This window comes from Erinaceus europaeus, chromosome 7, assembly GCF_950295315.1.
Source record: "Erinaceus europaeus chromosome 7, mEriEur2.1, whole genome shotgun sequence".
Lineage (NCBI taxonomy): Eukaryota > Metazoa > Chordata > Mammalia > Eulipotyphla > Erinaceidae > Erinaceus > Erinaceus europaeus.
The window spans coordinates 100099484-100113808 of NC_080168.1; the positions used below are offsets into that span (position 1 = coordinate 100099484).

Sequence of the window (14325 nt, forward strand, 5' to 3'; positions counted from 1 at the left end):
TTGGAGTTCAGAGTCCTCTGGTCATCTTCCCCCTTCCATTTCTCCCCTTCTGGGAGTATGGCCTGGAATTCTTTATGGGGTGAAGAAGGTGGGAGGTGTGGGTTCTGTAATTGCTTCTCCACTAGACAATGGGCATTGGCAGGTTGATCCATACCCTTACAGCCTGATAGAAACTGTTTTTGGAGGGAGTCGGGCGGTACCACAGCAGGGCAGGTTAAGTGCACGAGGCACAAAGCGCAAGGACCGGTGTAGCTCCTTACCTGCAGAGGAGTCACTTCACAAGTGGTGAAGCAGGTCTATAGGTGTCTTATCTTTTCTCCCCCTCTCTGTCTTCCCCTCCTCTCTCCATGTCTCTCTGTCCTATCCAACAATGACTACGATAATAAAAAAAAAAAAAAAAAAAAACCGTTTTTTGGGGGGTTGGGCGTTAGCGCACATGGTGCAGGTTAAGCACACATGGTGCGAAGTGCAAGGACCGGCTGAGGATCCCGGTTTTAGCCCCAGGCTCCCCACCTGCAGGGTGTTCACTTCACAGGTGGTGAAACAGGTCTTCTCTCCCTCTCTCTGTCTTCCCCTCCTGTCTCCATTTCTCTCTGTCCTATCCAACAACAATGACATCAGTAACAACAACAATAATAACCATAACAATGATAAAACAACAAGGGCAACAAAAGGGGAAAAAATAGCCTCCAGGAGCAATGAATTCGCACCAAGCCCCAGCAATAACCCTGGAGGCAAAAGAGAAAAGGAAAAAAAAGAAAAGAAAGACAACTGTTTTTGCTCTTTTTCCTAGAGAGGGGCTAGCAATTTGACTTGGCGATCAGATGTCCTGGTGGAATATCAAGGGGAAGGCCGCAACGTCACTGACCCAACATGTCCTTCCTTGAGTCCTGGAGTATCTGTGAGTAAGAGCTTGATTTGACTTTAACCGTTTTGTTATTGAAGGCTAACAAGGCATTTAAATTTAGTTTGGAAAGTCTTCGTTGGAATCCTGCTCTTCTGTCAACTGACTTTGCCATTTGACTGTGGGAAATGAGTAAATGAACAGAGGTCAGTGCAATAATTCTGAAAATGATGTTGCCAGCCTATCATCAGAATGTAGATGTTTGGAGGAGGATCTGCAGTATTATTATTATTGTTTTTTGAGGGGCCAGGCGGTGGCACTCCCAGTTAAGCACACATAGTACTGTGCTGCTGCTCCCCACCTGCAGAAGGGACACTTCACAAGCAGTGAAAGCAGGTCTGCGGTCTACAGGTGTCTCTTTCTCGCCCTTTCTATCTTCCTCTTCCCTCTCAATTTCTCTTTCCTATTGAATTAAAAATATATATATTTGCTAGAGCTAGAAATCAAGAGGAAAAGAGGAGAGACATTTGGGGCAGGGGTAGATAGCATAATGGTTATGCAAAGAGACTCTCATGCCTGAGGCTCCTAAGTCCCAGGTTCAATCCCCTACACCTCCATAAGTCAAAGCTGAGCAGTACTCTGGTTAGAGAGGAGAGGCACAGACAGACAGATATTTGCAGCACTGCTTCCCCCCAGCAGGTAGGGACCAGGGCTTGAACCTTCATCCTTGAGCATTGTAACATTAGCTCTACCAAGTCGTCGTCACCTAGCCCCCATCAATCTGTTTTTACATTGGATCTTTATTTGGAGAACAGGGGAGAAGATCCATGGATATTTTATGATATATCGCCTTGAAAAACTCACAAAGAATAAAAATCCTGCATATATCAGCTTATTAACAGACGTTTGCCCCCCCCACATTTGCATAAGCCGCATACTGACTAGATGATTGTTCTTTTTTTTTAAAAAAAAGATTTTTTAAATATTTACTTATTTGTTTATTTCCTTTTTGTTGCCCTTGTTGTAGTTATTGTTGTTGTTATTGATGCCATCGTCGTCATTGTTAGGTCAGAAAGAAATGGAGGGCTTATGGTGCCTGGGTTTGAACTTGGGACTTGGAGTTGCTCTTACCTTTCATGCAATACTGAATTCACAGTGAACACACACACTCCAAGGAAAGAAGTGGAATATGTCACATTAACTAAGGAGTTACTGTCTTCTAAGATGTCATGGCTTTAAAATTCTACTTCTGTGGCAGGGGAGGTGGCTCAGTGATAGAGCACAGGACTTGCATAGGCTAGGTCTCAAGTTTGACCCTTGACACTGCATATGTCAAAACGATGTTATGGCTCTCTCTCTCTCTCTCTCTCTCTCTCTCTTTCTTTCTCTCAGTATGCTCTTCAAATTGATACTTTTGCACTGGATGTCAGGGTAGAAATCCATATCCTTGTTTCATGTCCTTTCTTTGCCCCCACTTGCTGCAGGTGCTCAGTGCCTGCACAATGACGCCACCATTCCCAGCGGCCTTTTCTTTACTTTTTCTTCTCTTCTGGTGGAGACAGAGGAAAGGGAAGAGGGAGAGACTGAGAGAACACGGTGGCACTGCTCCACTATTTATGAACTCCTCCTCCTCTCCCCCCCTGCAGGTGGGGGCCAGGGGCTTTCATCCGGGTCCTTGTACATGGTGACCTGTGTACTCAGCCGGGTTTGCTGTTGCCCAGCCCTTGCACCTTTGCCCTTTGATAAGCATCTCCATTCCCTTCCACCTCTTAGAGCTTGTGGTTGAAACAAGCATTATTGATTTCCAAATCTAGATCTTGGGGTAGGAGTGGGGGCTCTCTGGGGCATGCTCTTTTTTTTTTTTTTAATATTTTATTTTCCCTTTTTGTTGCCCTTGTTTTTATCATTGTTGTGGTTATTATTGTTGTTATTGATGTTGTTAGCAGATAGGACAGAGAGAAATGGAGAAAGGAGGGGAAGACAGAGATGGGGAGAGAAAAATAGACACCTACAGACCTGCTTCACCGCCTGTAAAGTGACTCCCCTGCAGGTGGGGAGCTGGAGGTTCGAATTGGGATCCTCAAGTTTTGTGCCATGGGCGCTTCACCTGCTGTGCTTCAGCCCGACCCCCTCCGGTGCATGTTCTAAGGGCTAGGTGGCTTCATGTGGGTTTGAACATGTCACACCTCCGAGAGGTCTCTTCTGATTTGGGGTGCCATGTCAGAGGTGGCTGTCTTGGTGGTACTCCTATGCTGCCCCTCCTGCCCGTTTTGGGGTGGTCCTTTGTTGTGGAGGAACTCAAGAGCTGTCTCAGCTCATTTCCAGGGACAGTCAGTCCCACAAGGCTGTGTGATGGGTTGTCCCTGGAAGGAGGTGAGTCCAAGAACTTTTGATTTATTGGCCTCTCTGTAGAGAGGCTCCCAATTTCTGTCTGGTGCTGGTGTGTCCGCCTTGAGTCAGCTGGGTTAGCCTATGCCATAATTGTCACTGCAGAAGATGTGTTTTCATTTAACTTTCTCCGTATCCCTGCAGCAATGTTTCCCCGACTGTGTGTGTGAAGACGCTTACAACAACACTTACGCCTGTGTGAGAACTGTGTCATCGCTGTGGAATCTACAGTACTGCGAGTTTGATGACCAGGAGGTAAGGGGGCTGCTGCCTGCTGGTGCTTTGCTGGCTGGACTTAACACACAAACACTGCTGGGGAAGCTCCTAGGGAAGGGGTGCTTCCTGTCAGGCTTTCCATTTAGGTTCCCTTCCATGAAGAAAACAGAACTCCAGGGCCCAGTGGTGGCAGTGGAGTGATGATGAGAACATGCTACCAACATGAGGACCCGGGTTCAAGCCCCTAGTCCCCAACTGCAGGCAGGAAGCTCCATGAACAGTGAAGCAGAGTCTCATTTCCTCATCTCTTAACTTCTATCAGAAAGAAGTAAAAAAGGGAAGTGGCTGCCAAGAGTGGTGATGTCAGAGTCAGATAACCAGAGCTCCCTGCAGTGCCTTAGTGGCTGGCCCCAAACCCAGGTCTCCCACTGGGCAAAGTAGCACACTATCCAAGTGAGCTGATTCACTGCCCCTCAAATGCCCGGCTCACTTCTTAAAAATACTCGTTAAAAAGAGGGGGACACAAACCAGAGTGGTGCCCTGGCACCTACAGTGCCACAGACTGAGCCCAGGACCTCGTGCATTTGAAGTCCTTTCAGGGCTCAGCCCTTTTTCAGAATGCTTCATACCCTGACGCGTGTGCTTCCCTGATAGTTTAGGGTGAGGATAAGATATCTCGAGTTCTATAGGGGTGAAAGCCTACTGGCAGCCAGTTTACTGAGAAGTTTGTCTTCCCACTGCAGCCCAGCCCAGCTAGATGGGGGGTGAGGAGGGCAGAGGCAGAAGCAGGGGTTCTTCCCTCAGAAGACAGTGGCCTGCTGCCAGCACAGCACAGAGTGGGCTATTAGAAGGGTCACATGTGCTCCCTTCCCTTGTGGTTTAGTGCTTGTAGCAGCCGGTGCTCTCCAGTCCCCTCTGGAAGCCCAGGACTTACACATGCAGCACATACTCGAGTTCCTCAGAAACGGACCCACTCACCACTTGTTTGCACCCAAGTATGCAGTGAGGGCAACAGGTAGGAACATGGACCTCATATGCTCATCAGCTGGGTGGCTGCCTTTATTTATTTATTTATTTATTCATTCATTTGGAACAATTGAGAGGGAAGGGGGAGATGGAAAGGGAGAAAGAGACCTGCAGCATTGCTTCACTGCAGGCCAGGGCTGGAGGTTTGAACCCAGGTCCTTGCACAAGGTACCATGTGCACTCCACCATGTGCCATCACCCAGCCCTCAATAACAGCTCCCTAAATATAGTCTCTGGGGACAGCTACTTGAAAACATGGCACAGTTTGCCAACCATCTTCCTAGCCTACTACTGGACCTCTCAAAGGTATGTCTTATTATATTAAAAATAGTAGTATTCTCCCTTCTCCAAATGGCGGTAAACTTTCGAAACAGCTCTTAAAATAGGAAAACTGAGCATCTGTGTAACACACTTTATCTAGAGTATATTTTCATCTGTTCTCATTTCAGTCCTCAATATTTTAGGCAAAGCTATGATTATTAATATCGAAAGAGCACATGGGGATCTTTTGAATTCCCTTCTATTCAGATGCATGGTGCTACATGTCCATAAGGTGGCAGCAAAACACTGCAATTTGGTTGTTTCTAAGCGCTTTGGGGAAGATTGAGGGCACAAGTTGTGTCCACAGGACATTTGAACATGTAGATTGCACGAATGACTCAAGAAGTCGTCCCTTTTGCTATAATGTATTGACTTTAAAACTGTCAGTACTGTCTTTAGCCTATTTGTGTCCAGAATAAGGTGGTTGTTGGATACCAAGACCAGGACTGACTCCATTTCTCCATTAATTTAGATAAAGGGTTCGAGCCAGAGAGGGAGAAACGTGGAGAAGGAGGTGGAGGTCTCGCTCTCCCTCCACCCCACTTCTGCTACAAGAGGATACAGCAAAACTGCTGTTGCAAATTAAAAAAACTAACCCTGGGAGTCAGGCAGTGGTGCGAAGTGCAAGGACCAGCAGAAGGATCCCGGTTCGAGCCCCTGGCTCCCCACCTGCAGGGGAGTCGCTTCACAGGCTGTGAAGCAAGTCTACAGGTGTCTGTCTTTCTCTCCTCCTCTCTGCTTCCCCTCCTCTCTCCACTTCTCTCTGTCCTATCCAAAACAACATCAATAACAACAATAAAACAAGGGCAACAAAAGGGAATAAATAAATATTTAAAAAACAACAACAACAATAGGGAGTCGGGTGGTAGTGCAGTGGGTTAAGCGCACGTGGCGCAAAGTGCAAGGACCTCTGTAAAGATCCCGGTTCGAGCCCCCAGCTCTCCACCTGCAGGGGAGTCGCTTCACAGGTGGTGAAGCGGGTCTGCAGGTGTCTATCTCTCCCCCTCTCTGTCTTCCCCTCCTCTCTCCATTTCTCTCTGTCCTATCCAACAATGACGACATCAATAACAACAATAGTAATAACTACAACAATAAAAAACAAGGGCAACAGAAGGGAATAAATAAATAAAAACAACAATAATAACTACAACAATAAAACATCAAGGGCAAGAAAAGAGAAAATAAATATTAAGAATCAGCCTGAATTGGTGACCTGAGGAGAACTGCTACAGTTTTAATTGAGGGGACGGGGACACAGAACTAACTCTATGTCTTCCTCTCTCTCATTAAAATAAAATAAAAATAGTTTTAAAGGTTAGCTGGCATTTTTCTAGCCCTTGGTTTCTACTGTCTCCTCCCTTCTTCCCATTTTGATATGATTCACAAGAGGAATGTTTCGTTAAATACAACCTTGATCTCTCCCGGTAGGTGTTTGTGGAAGTCTATAACCTGACCTCGGACCCCGACCAGATCACCAACATTGCCAAAAGCATAGACCCGGAGCTTTTGGGCAAGATGAACTACCGGCTGATGATGCTACAGTCCTGTTCTGGTCCCACCTGTCGCACTCCAGGGGTTTTTGACCCTGAGTAAGATTATTCTTCATTATTGTTCATTAATAAATGTAAGAGAGGAAGAGAGAACCAGAGCATTACTGACATTTGCAACTCCAAGGATCAAACTCAGGGCTTCATGCCTGATAATCCAACACTTTTTAAGTCCTTTTTCTTGAAGGACTTTGGTGTGTTCTCTCAGAAAGTAGTGCTTTTCTTGAAGGCAGAGAGAGTCTCTTAGCTAAGTTCAGCTGTGTTTATCATTTTTGTTTTAAAGAAATGTTGTGCCTTAAGGCAACAGCTGTTTGTACAGGGGAAAGAAGCTTTTTGAAGTACCAGGAAAACTGAATAGTGGTTATGCAAAATAACTTTGATGGCTAAGGCTCAAAGCTCCCTGCTTCAGCCCCTGGCACCACCTTAAACAACAGCTGAAAAGTGCTCTACTGCTTTGACCTGGGAAGACAGAGTAATGGTTATGCCAAAAGACTTTGATGCCTTAGGTTCCAAAGCCCCAAATTCAGTTGCCTGCACCAGCATAAGCCAAAGTGGAGCAGTGCTGGGGTGGGAGGCAGAGTTTTCTTTAATTCTGGCTCTCTAGTACCAGTCAGTGGTCTCCTTCCTGGCTGTGATTGTCACGCGTCATGCTGCCTGCACTGGTAACATCTGGGGCTCCCTAAAGGAGGCTGGCCTACCTTGCATCTCTCAGAAACACCGACTCTAGAAATTTAGCGCTCCGTAGTTAATTTAATATACACACAATGCAGTAGAATATGCCTGTGTTCACTACCCAAGTCTGAAGAACTGTCAGAGCAAGATCTATCAGGTAAACACGTAAAATTGTATTTGTAAACTATCTTGCCTATACTCAGGAGTCCTTAAGCGAAGGTTCTGGGTGCTGGCTTTTGTGATTCAGTCTGAGCAGTATATGATTCTCCATTTTAAACTCTTTAGCCCTGGTTCATCCTTTCCTGCCCTTAGACCTCCTGCATCCTCTTCAGTGGAAGTCGCCCCCACAAGCCAAATTCAGCCACCGTCGCACACAATTTTTCTTTTTACCAGAGCTCCGGCTTATGGTGGTTCTGGCGGTTGAACCTGGGACCCTTAGTGCCTCAAGCCTGAAAGTTTTTTTGCATAACCATTACTGCTATCTTTTCCCTTCCACAGTGAAGTTAGGTGACTAGAACAATGACTTGTATATCCCACAAACAAAACAAAACAAAAAATCAAAATATTTACATTTTTTATTGCCACCAGGATCATCACTCTGTGCCCATACTATGAATCCACCAGTCTGCAGCCCACTCTATTACAACAGATAGAAATTGAGAGCGGTGGGGGAAATAGGAAAAGAGAGACACCTGCAGCCTTGTCTCACTGCTCCCCCCACCCCAAGCAGATGGGGAAGTGGGCTCGAACCCTGGCCGTTGCGCCTGGTAACGTGCATGCTCAACCAGTATGCCACCAGGCCCTACTACCTCTTAAAACAAGTGTTGACCAATGCCAGCTCTAAGATAACGCCAAGAAGTAGTTCCGAGCAGCAGAGTTAAGTAAAATGTTACTCCAAGACTGTACATATATCACCAAGCTACCCTTCAGCCTGTCACCTTTGAGCATCTGCTTTCTTTTAGGTGTTGAAATGGGTTATGTGACCAACTTTTTCTATGAATTATCTTGCTTATGGCTTTGGATGATTCAAATTTATGTTAGAGGTTCACTTGGGTGTCTAAGCTGTGACACTGCTGGCTAGGGTTCCAGCAGGGACTAGCTCTCTCCCACCAGGCTGGAAGAGGGATACTTAAAATACTGGCCCCTCCCCCTCAAAATTATCAACAAACTCAGCCCAAATATTACCACTTAAATTATGTCCAGATTAAGCTTACTGAAACCATTTTCTCACCCTTTCTCCATTTTGACTGTGTATCTCTATATATTTTTGCTCCCTAACTTGTGATGGAAGAGCACTCCCACTAGGTACCTCCTAGGTGACTGAATTTTTTTTTCTAGTCCTCCCAGTCTCCATGTGGCTTACGCACTCAGGGACTGGCAGATGACCCTTCTGTCCTCCTCCCCAGGTACAGGTTCAACCCTCGCCTCATGTTCAGTCACCATGGCAGCGTCAGGACGCGAAGGTTCTCCAAGCACACTCTGTAGCCACCTCTGCAGCTGGGTCCCTGCCTACCTGCCTGGTGAAGTGATTCTAGTAATATCTGTAGCTAGTCCTCAAGACCACACGTGGAGGCATTCTGGACGGGTCTGGACAGGCTGCAAGTCTTGTTTGGAAAGCAACCCAGTCAGCTGCCTTCCTTGTGCAATGTGTGAAACTGTGAACTCTGCCCCTGCAGCAGGAGTGCCCCCCCACCCCACCCCCGCCCTGGCTCCTTCATTCAGATGATATGGACTGTTCCTCTCTTTCCTTCTGTGGCCTCAGTTGCTGAGCATCTCCTGGTGGTTCAGAGTCTGAATTTGTAACTCGATTCAGATAGATGGCAATACTCTGTGGGGGGTGGGGGTGGGTATTTCATACATCTTGACCTCAAAGAGTGGGCATAGCATTCCAGTTGAGCATTTCACTATATATAAAAAAAAAATTAACATCACACGGCTTGAAAAATAACCATCAGAGCTGAATCATTTGGTTAAGAGTAAATACTATTGTTTTTATACTAGCAGAATACATTGTTTATAATATCCACTACAATGTAATAAGGTCACAAATGCAAAACATATCCACCGACCTTGGGTGGGGGTGGGGGGTGTTGGTGGATTTGTGGGCTGTATGATGCTAAAATAGAGCAAGCAGTAAGCTTTTAATAAAAGCTAATTCTGGGTAGTTCTGGGTGTCATTTTACACCGGAAATGTCTCTTCTCTTGATATCATTTGCCTCTGAAGAGCAAGTTGGTAGAGGCTTTTTCTAATGCTTGGGAGGAAGGGCTGGCTGTAGTTGGGGAGAACTAAGTGCCTGTCCCATCAGGGAGTCGGGGTTTCAATCCCTTGTTTAAATTTGTTTTCTTCTTTTTCTGCATTTTCCTGACATTATTACTTTGTTACCAGATGTCACAGTTTCCTGGAGTGGATGCCCAGCACCAACTCTTTTACCCTACCTGCCCTGTTTGGAGTTCTGTGTCAGGTGTGCCACTCACTATTCACCTGTCCAGTCTTGTTGAGGTTTCTTCAACTGTCTAGAAATCCTACATTTTTATTATTCTGTGACTCAGAAGACCAACTTTTTCAGTGTAAAGGCTAATTGGTGGTTTAACAGCAGAGAAGGAAGAAGAGCTCTTTGAGCCAGGCAGTATTGATTTTTAGCTTTAAGATCGTAGGTTGAGCTTTAAGCATTTTGCAAGACAAGGGTGAAGTAACAGAATTCCAGCTAACTATGCTGGTTAATAGCAGGTGAATTTATTCTCTTACCTCATACAACCCCAGTGGCGACTGTTCAGAAGAAGTTTTGTAATTAAAAGGAAACTATGATGTTAAAATATGGTTATGCATTTACTTCTGTATTTTGGCTCTTAATCTCAATAGGCCAACTTCCCCATCCATGAAAGTTGACTGTTATTCCCCAATAAAAAGACACCAACTCTTACCACGCCCTGTAATGTGCTATGATTCAGTTTTACAATGCCAGTTCCTGAAAGCAGAAAATGTCATAAGCAAGACACAAGTTAGGTGGGGAAGGATAGAATGATTATGCAAAAAGACCCTAGCGTTTCAGGCCTCGAAGGAGTCAGGTTCACTCCCCCACACAAGGTGTCTGCCCACAGTATCCCTGCCCCACTCTCCCCCTCCACACTTCTACTACACACTCAGCAGGCTTCTCCCTCCAGGCACTGTGTGTGTGTGTGTGGGGGGGGTCCTGCAGCGAGGCCCTCTCTGGAGACATCTCTTCTACATTTCACTTTGCAGTAACTTGTAATTTTTTTTTTTAAAACCCTTGAGCTGGCCTCATTCTGCATCTCTGCTAAAAATTACCTTTTGTAAAGAGTGGTCTCCACTTATAATCTAGTAGACTATACAAAAGGCATGGGATATGTTTAGTTATAGGGATCTTAGTATTATTTCTGTCTTATTTGCCATGATTCAGATTTTAATTCTTTTCAGATCAGGCTATTGTTGGTGTCCTTCAAGAATAGAAAACTATCTGGAATGGATAGAGATTATGCCTTATAAGATTTCCTATTACAAACCTCTTTAAATAGATTCAGAGGAATATGCTTTGACCATCTTTTGATTTGACTGATGGTGCTGTTGAGAATACATTTTAATTGACATTAGCAGAGTTTTTGTACAAAATAGTAACGATAGCCATAAAAGTTATACCTTAACCTATGAAAAACGTTCATCAAAGTGTTTAAATCAAGGATTTTTTTTTTCAACAAATGAAGATACATTGTCTTGTGATCCTTACTAAAGGGTATATATCAGTTCGATTACAGATGGAATAAGATTTGGGTTTTTTTTTTTCCTTTAGATTTGTCACTATTTAGACCCCACTGAATTTTGTGAGTTCCTGTTTGCATCATCTGTTCCTAGTTTTCTTGCCCTCGCTCTATGTCATATCAGACATGTGACTTAGAAAGTGCCCTTCAAAAGACCCTGTTCACTACTGCACTTTTCAATGAATTAAACTCGATTTCTGTTCTAGTGGGAGCGTGTGCTTTGTTTTAGTCAGACAGTCACTCTGACTAAGTGTACCTTTATTCTGTTCGATGCCTCCATCACTCACCTCTTACACAGATGGTCTCTGATCAAAGGCTTCATGGTTTTCTTAGAGAAAATTTCGCTCAGCTTTAAACTAACTCAAGTAAACTCACCTCAAAAGTGTTTTGCCATTCGAACCCCCGGCTCCCCTCCTGCAGGGGAGTCGCTTTACAGGTGGTAAAGCAGGTCTGCAGGTGTCTGTCTCTCCCCGTCTTCCCCATCTCTATTTCTCTCCTATCCAACAATGACAACATCAACAACAACAATAACTACAACAAAAAACAACAAGGGCAACAAGAGGGGAAATAAATTTAAAAAAAAAAAAAGTTAAGTGTTTTGCCCTGGTGTTCAGTGTGTGAATTAGTTTGTTTTTAGAGAAAGTGAAAGAGGCCATGGCACTGAAGAAGCTTCAGTACTATGGGGGCCAGACTTTAAACTGGGTCGCACACATGGCAAAGCAGTGCACCATCCTGCGGGCCCTGCGAAAGAGTTTACAGGAGGACTGACCAGCATTATCGTAAAGGGAAAGTTCATAGGTATGCAGGCTCCATGGTGGGCTCTCCTACAACCATTAAATTCTATATAGAATAGAAGCAGCTGGAGCCAGGCGGTGACACACCTGGTTAAACACACACATTACGGTGCATAAGGGCCCAGGTTCAAGCCCCCGGTCCCTACCTGCAGGGAGAAAGCGCCACAAGTGGTGAAGCAGGGCTGCAGGTGTCTGTCTCTCCTGCTCTGTCTCCCCTTCTCTCGATTTCTCTCTGTCCTATCCAGCAACAACAGCAATGGCAATAATAATAATAATGACAACAAGGACAACAAAATGGAAAAAATGACCTCCAGGAGCAGTGGGCTCATAGTGCAGGCACCAAGCCCCCCAGCAATAACTATATATATTTAATACCCAGAGTTAGATTTCATATTGCTGTCAGAAAAACAAGTAACTTGGGTATATCACAGTGCCAAGCCATGAACGAGAAAAAGCAGGTGTGTTTGTGAATGTATTCACAGAAAAATGAAGGGGGAGAGACTGGGCAGTGGCACGCCAGGGTAAGCATACAGGTTCAAGGCCCTGATCCCCACCTGCATGGGGGAGGTGGGGAGCTTCATAAGCAGTTTATAAGCACCTGTCACTGACCTCTACAGCTCCTTTTCTGTTTTAAAATCTTTTTACAGCCTGGGAGTTTGTTAATAAATCTTAAAACAGGCAGCCGGTCAGTAGCTCAGTGGATTAAGCACATGTGGCACAAAGCACAAGGACTGGCATAAGGATCCCACTTCGAGCCCCCTGCTCCCCACCTGCAGGGGAGTCGCTTCACAGGTGGTGAAGCAGGTCTGCAGGCGTCTGTCTTTCTCTTCCCCTCCCCTCTCCATTTCTCTCTGTCCTATCCAACAACAACGACATCAATAACTACAACAATAAAACAAGGGCAACAAAAGGGAATAAATAAATATTTTAAAAATAATAATATTAAAACACTGCACACAGTCTTGCAAACCAATATTATCTCAATAAACATTTTACAATTGGGAGTAAAAGGTTTAAGTTCTGGTCTGTGGCTGTAGCTCAGTGTTAAAGCTCATACTTTTTTTAAAAAAATATATATTTATTATTGGATAGAGACCAAAAGAAATTGAGAGGGGACGGGAGAGAGGGAAAGAAACAGAAAGGCACCCGCAGCACAGCCCTGCTTCACCATCATGAAGCTTTTCCCCTGCAGGTAGGAGCCAGGGGCTTGAACATTCTGCGTCCTGGTGCACTGTAATGTGTGAAGCACATTTCTCATGTGGAAAACTATGATTCCTATCTCCAAAAATAGATTAAAAGAAAATAAGGGGGGAAAAAATAAAGGGGGCCGGGCGGTGGCGCACCGGGTTAAGCACACATAGTATGAAAGGACTCTAGCAAGCATCCCAATTTGAGACCCCCAGCTCCCTAACCTGCAGGGGGGTTGCTTCAACAGGTGGCAAAGCAGGTCTACAGGTGTCTGGTCTTTATCTCTCCCTATCTTTCCCCTCCTCAATTTCTGTCTTATTAAAAAAAAAAAAGGCGGGGGGGGGGGGTCGGGCAGTAGGGCAGTGAGTTAAGCGCACGTGGTGCAAAGCTCAAGGACCAGGATAAGAATCCCGGTTTGAGCCCCTGGCTCCCCACCTGCAGGGGAGTGGCTTCACAGGCGGTGAAGCAGGTCTGCAGATGTCTATCTTTCTCTCCCCCTCTTCTCTCCATTTCTCTCTGTCCTATCCAACAACGACATCAATAACAGCGATAATAATAACTGCAATGATAAAACAACCAGGACAACAAAAGGGAAAAAAATGGTCTCCAGGAACAGTGGATTCCTGGTGCAGGCACCGAGCCCCATCAATAACCCTGGAGGAAAAAAAGAGAAAAAAAGTGGATTTGTAGTGCAGCCCCCAGCGATAACTCTGGAGGCAAAAATAATTTTAAAAAATCGTAAGTAGAAGATTTGGAATGCAGTCTGTTGCCTCCCTGCCTATAACAGAATTCTCCATTTGACCAGACTAATAATAAAGTGCAGCTCCTGAATTTCTAGAGTTTGTAAAAACAGTTCCCTCTAAGATTGAATTAGAGGCAGTTGTAATAGAGCAGTTCACACATAGGCCCTCTGAAAAACAAAACTTAGGACCCAAGAGACTGGCCTGATTTACAGAAGACTGAAACTTAACCTCCTGACCAGGAACACCTCACTGAGAACCCACCCCCATCTCTCAGCCCTCAAGTTTCCAGCTTGGATTCTGGCTGGACAGGCTCTTCTTTGCACCCAGTGCCCATAAACAGCACAGCCCAATCCTCCGTAGGCTTGCTTGAAGATTGCTACAGTACACATTTCCTCAGCTGCAAATCCACTGCCACGCTCCAGTTCCATTTCTGGGCATTTGAGTTTGCCTCAGTTTACCTATTGACACATGTAAGCAAATTTTATTGTGCTCAAAACTCAGCCCTCTAGAGCACAGCCCCCTGGAACATGACTTCAGAGGAAAAGAACCACACTGGGTTTCACTAATCCCACATGTCCATAAAAGGGTGGCTGGCCCAAGGGAAACATCCAAACGTCAGGCAAACACCACAGATCTACACTGCCAAAGAAAACCAAGGTCCACTAAAAGCAAGACTCCTTGGTTCAAAGTTTTTAAAAAAGTGAGCTATTCTGGGTAAGCTCCCTCCTCCAAATAAAACTAAAAAATAAGTCCGCCACTTCTTATGTTTAGAGAGCCCCCGTATTCTTCTTTCTATCCCAGCATTTAAAAGA

The 14325-nt window shown here is 45.2% G+C and overlaps 1 protein-coding gene across 2 annotated transcripts in view; it reads left to right on the forward strand.

Annotated features, from left to right (window-relative positions):
* Positions 1–14325, forward strand: part of GNS (glucosamine (N-acetyl)-6-sulfatase) — a 68833-nt gene that overhangs the window by 32407 nt on the left and 22101 nt on the right. The window contains exons 11-14 of one of the 2 annotated variants that reach the window (XM_060194997.1): positions 794–901; positions 3377–3487; positions 6224–6384; positions 8421–10993. In XM_060194997.1, coding sequence (XP_060050980.1) covers positions 794–901; positions 3377–3487; positions 6224–6384; positions 8421–8499 — 459 coding nt within the window. In that variant the 3' untranslated portion in view covers positions 8500–10993. Of the gene's footprint in view, positions 1–793; positions 902–3376; positions 3488–6223; positions 6385–8420; positions 10994–14325 lie in introns of those variants that run through there. The other variant, XM_060194998.1, reaches the window with a different exon arrangement.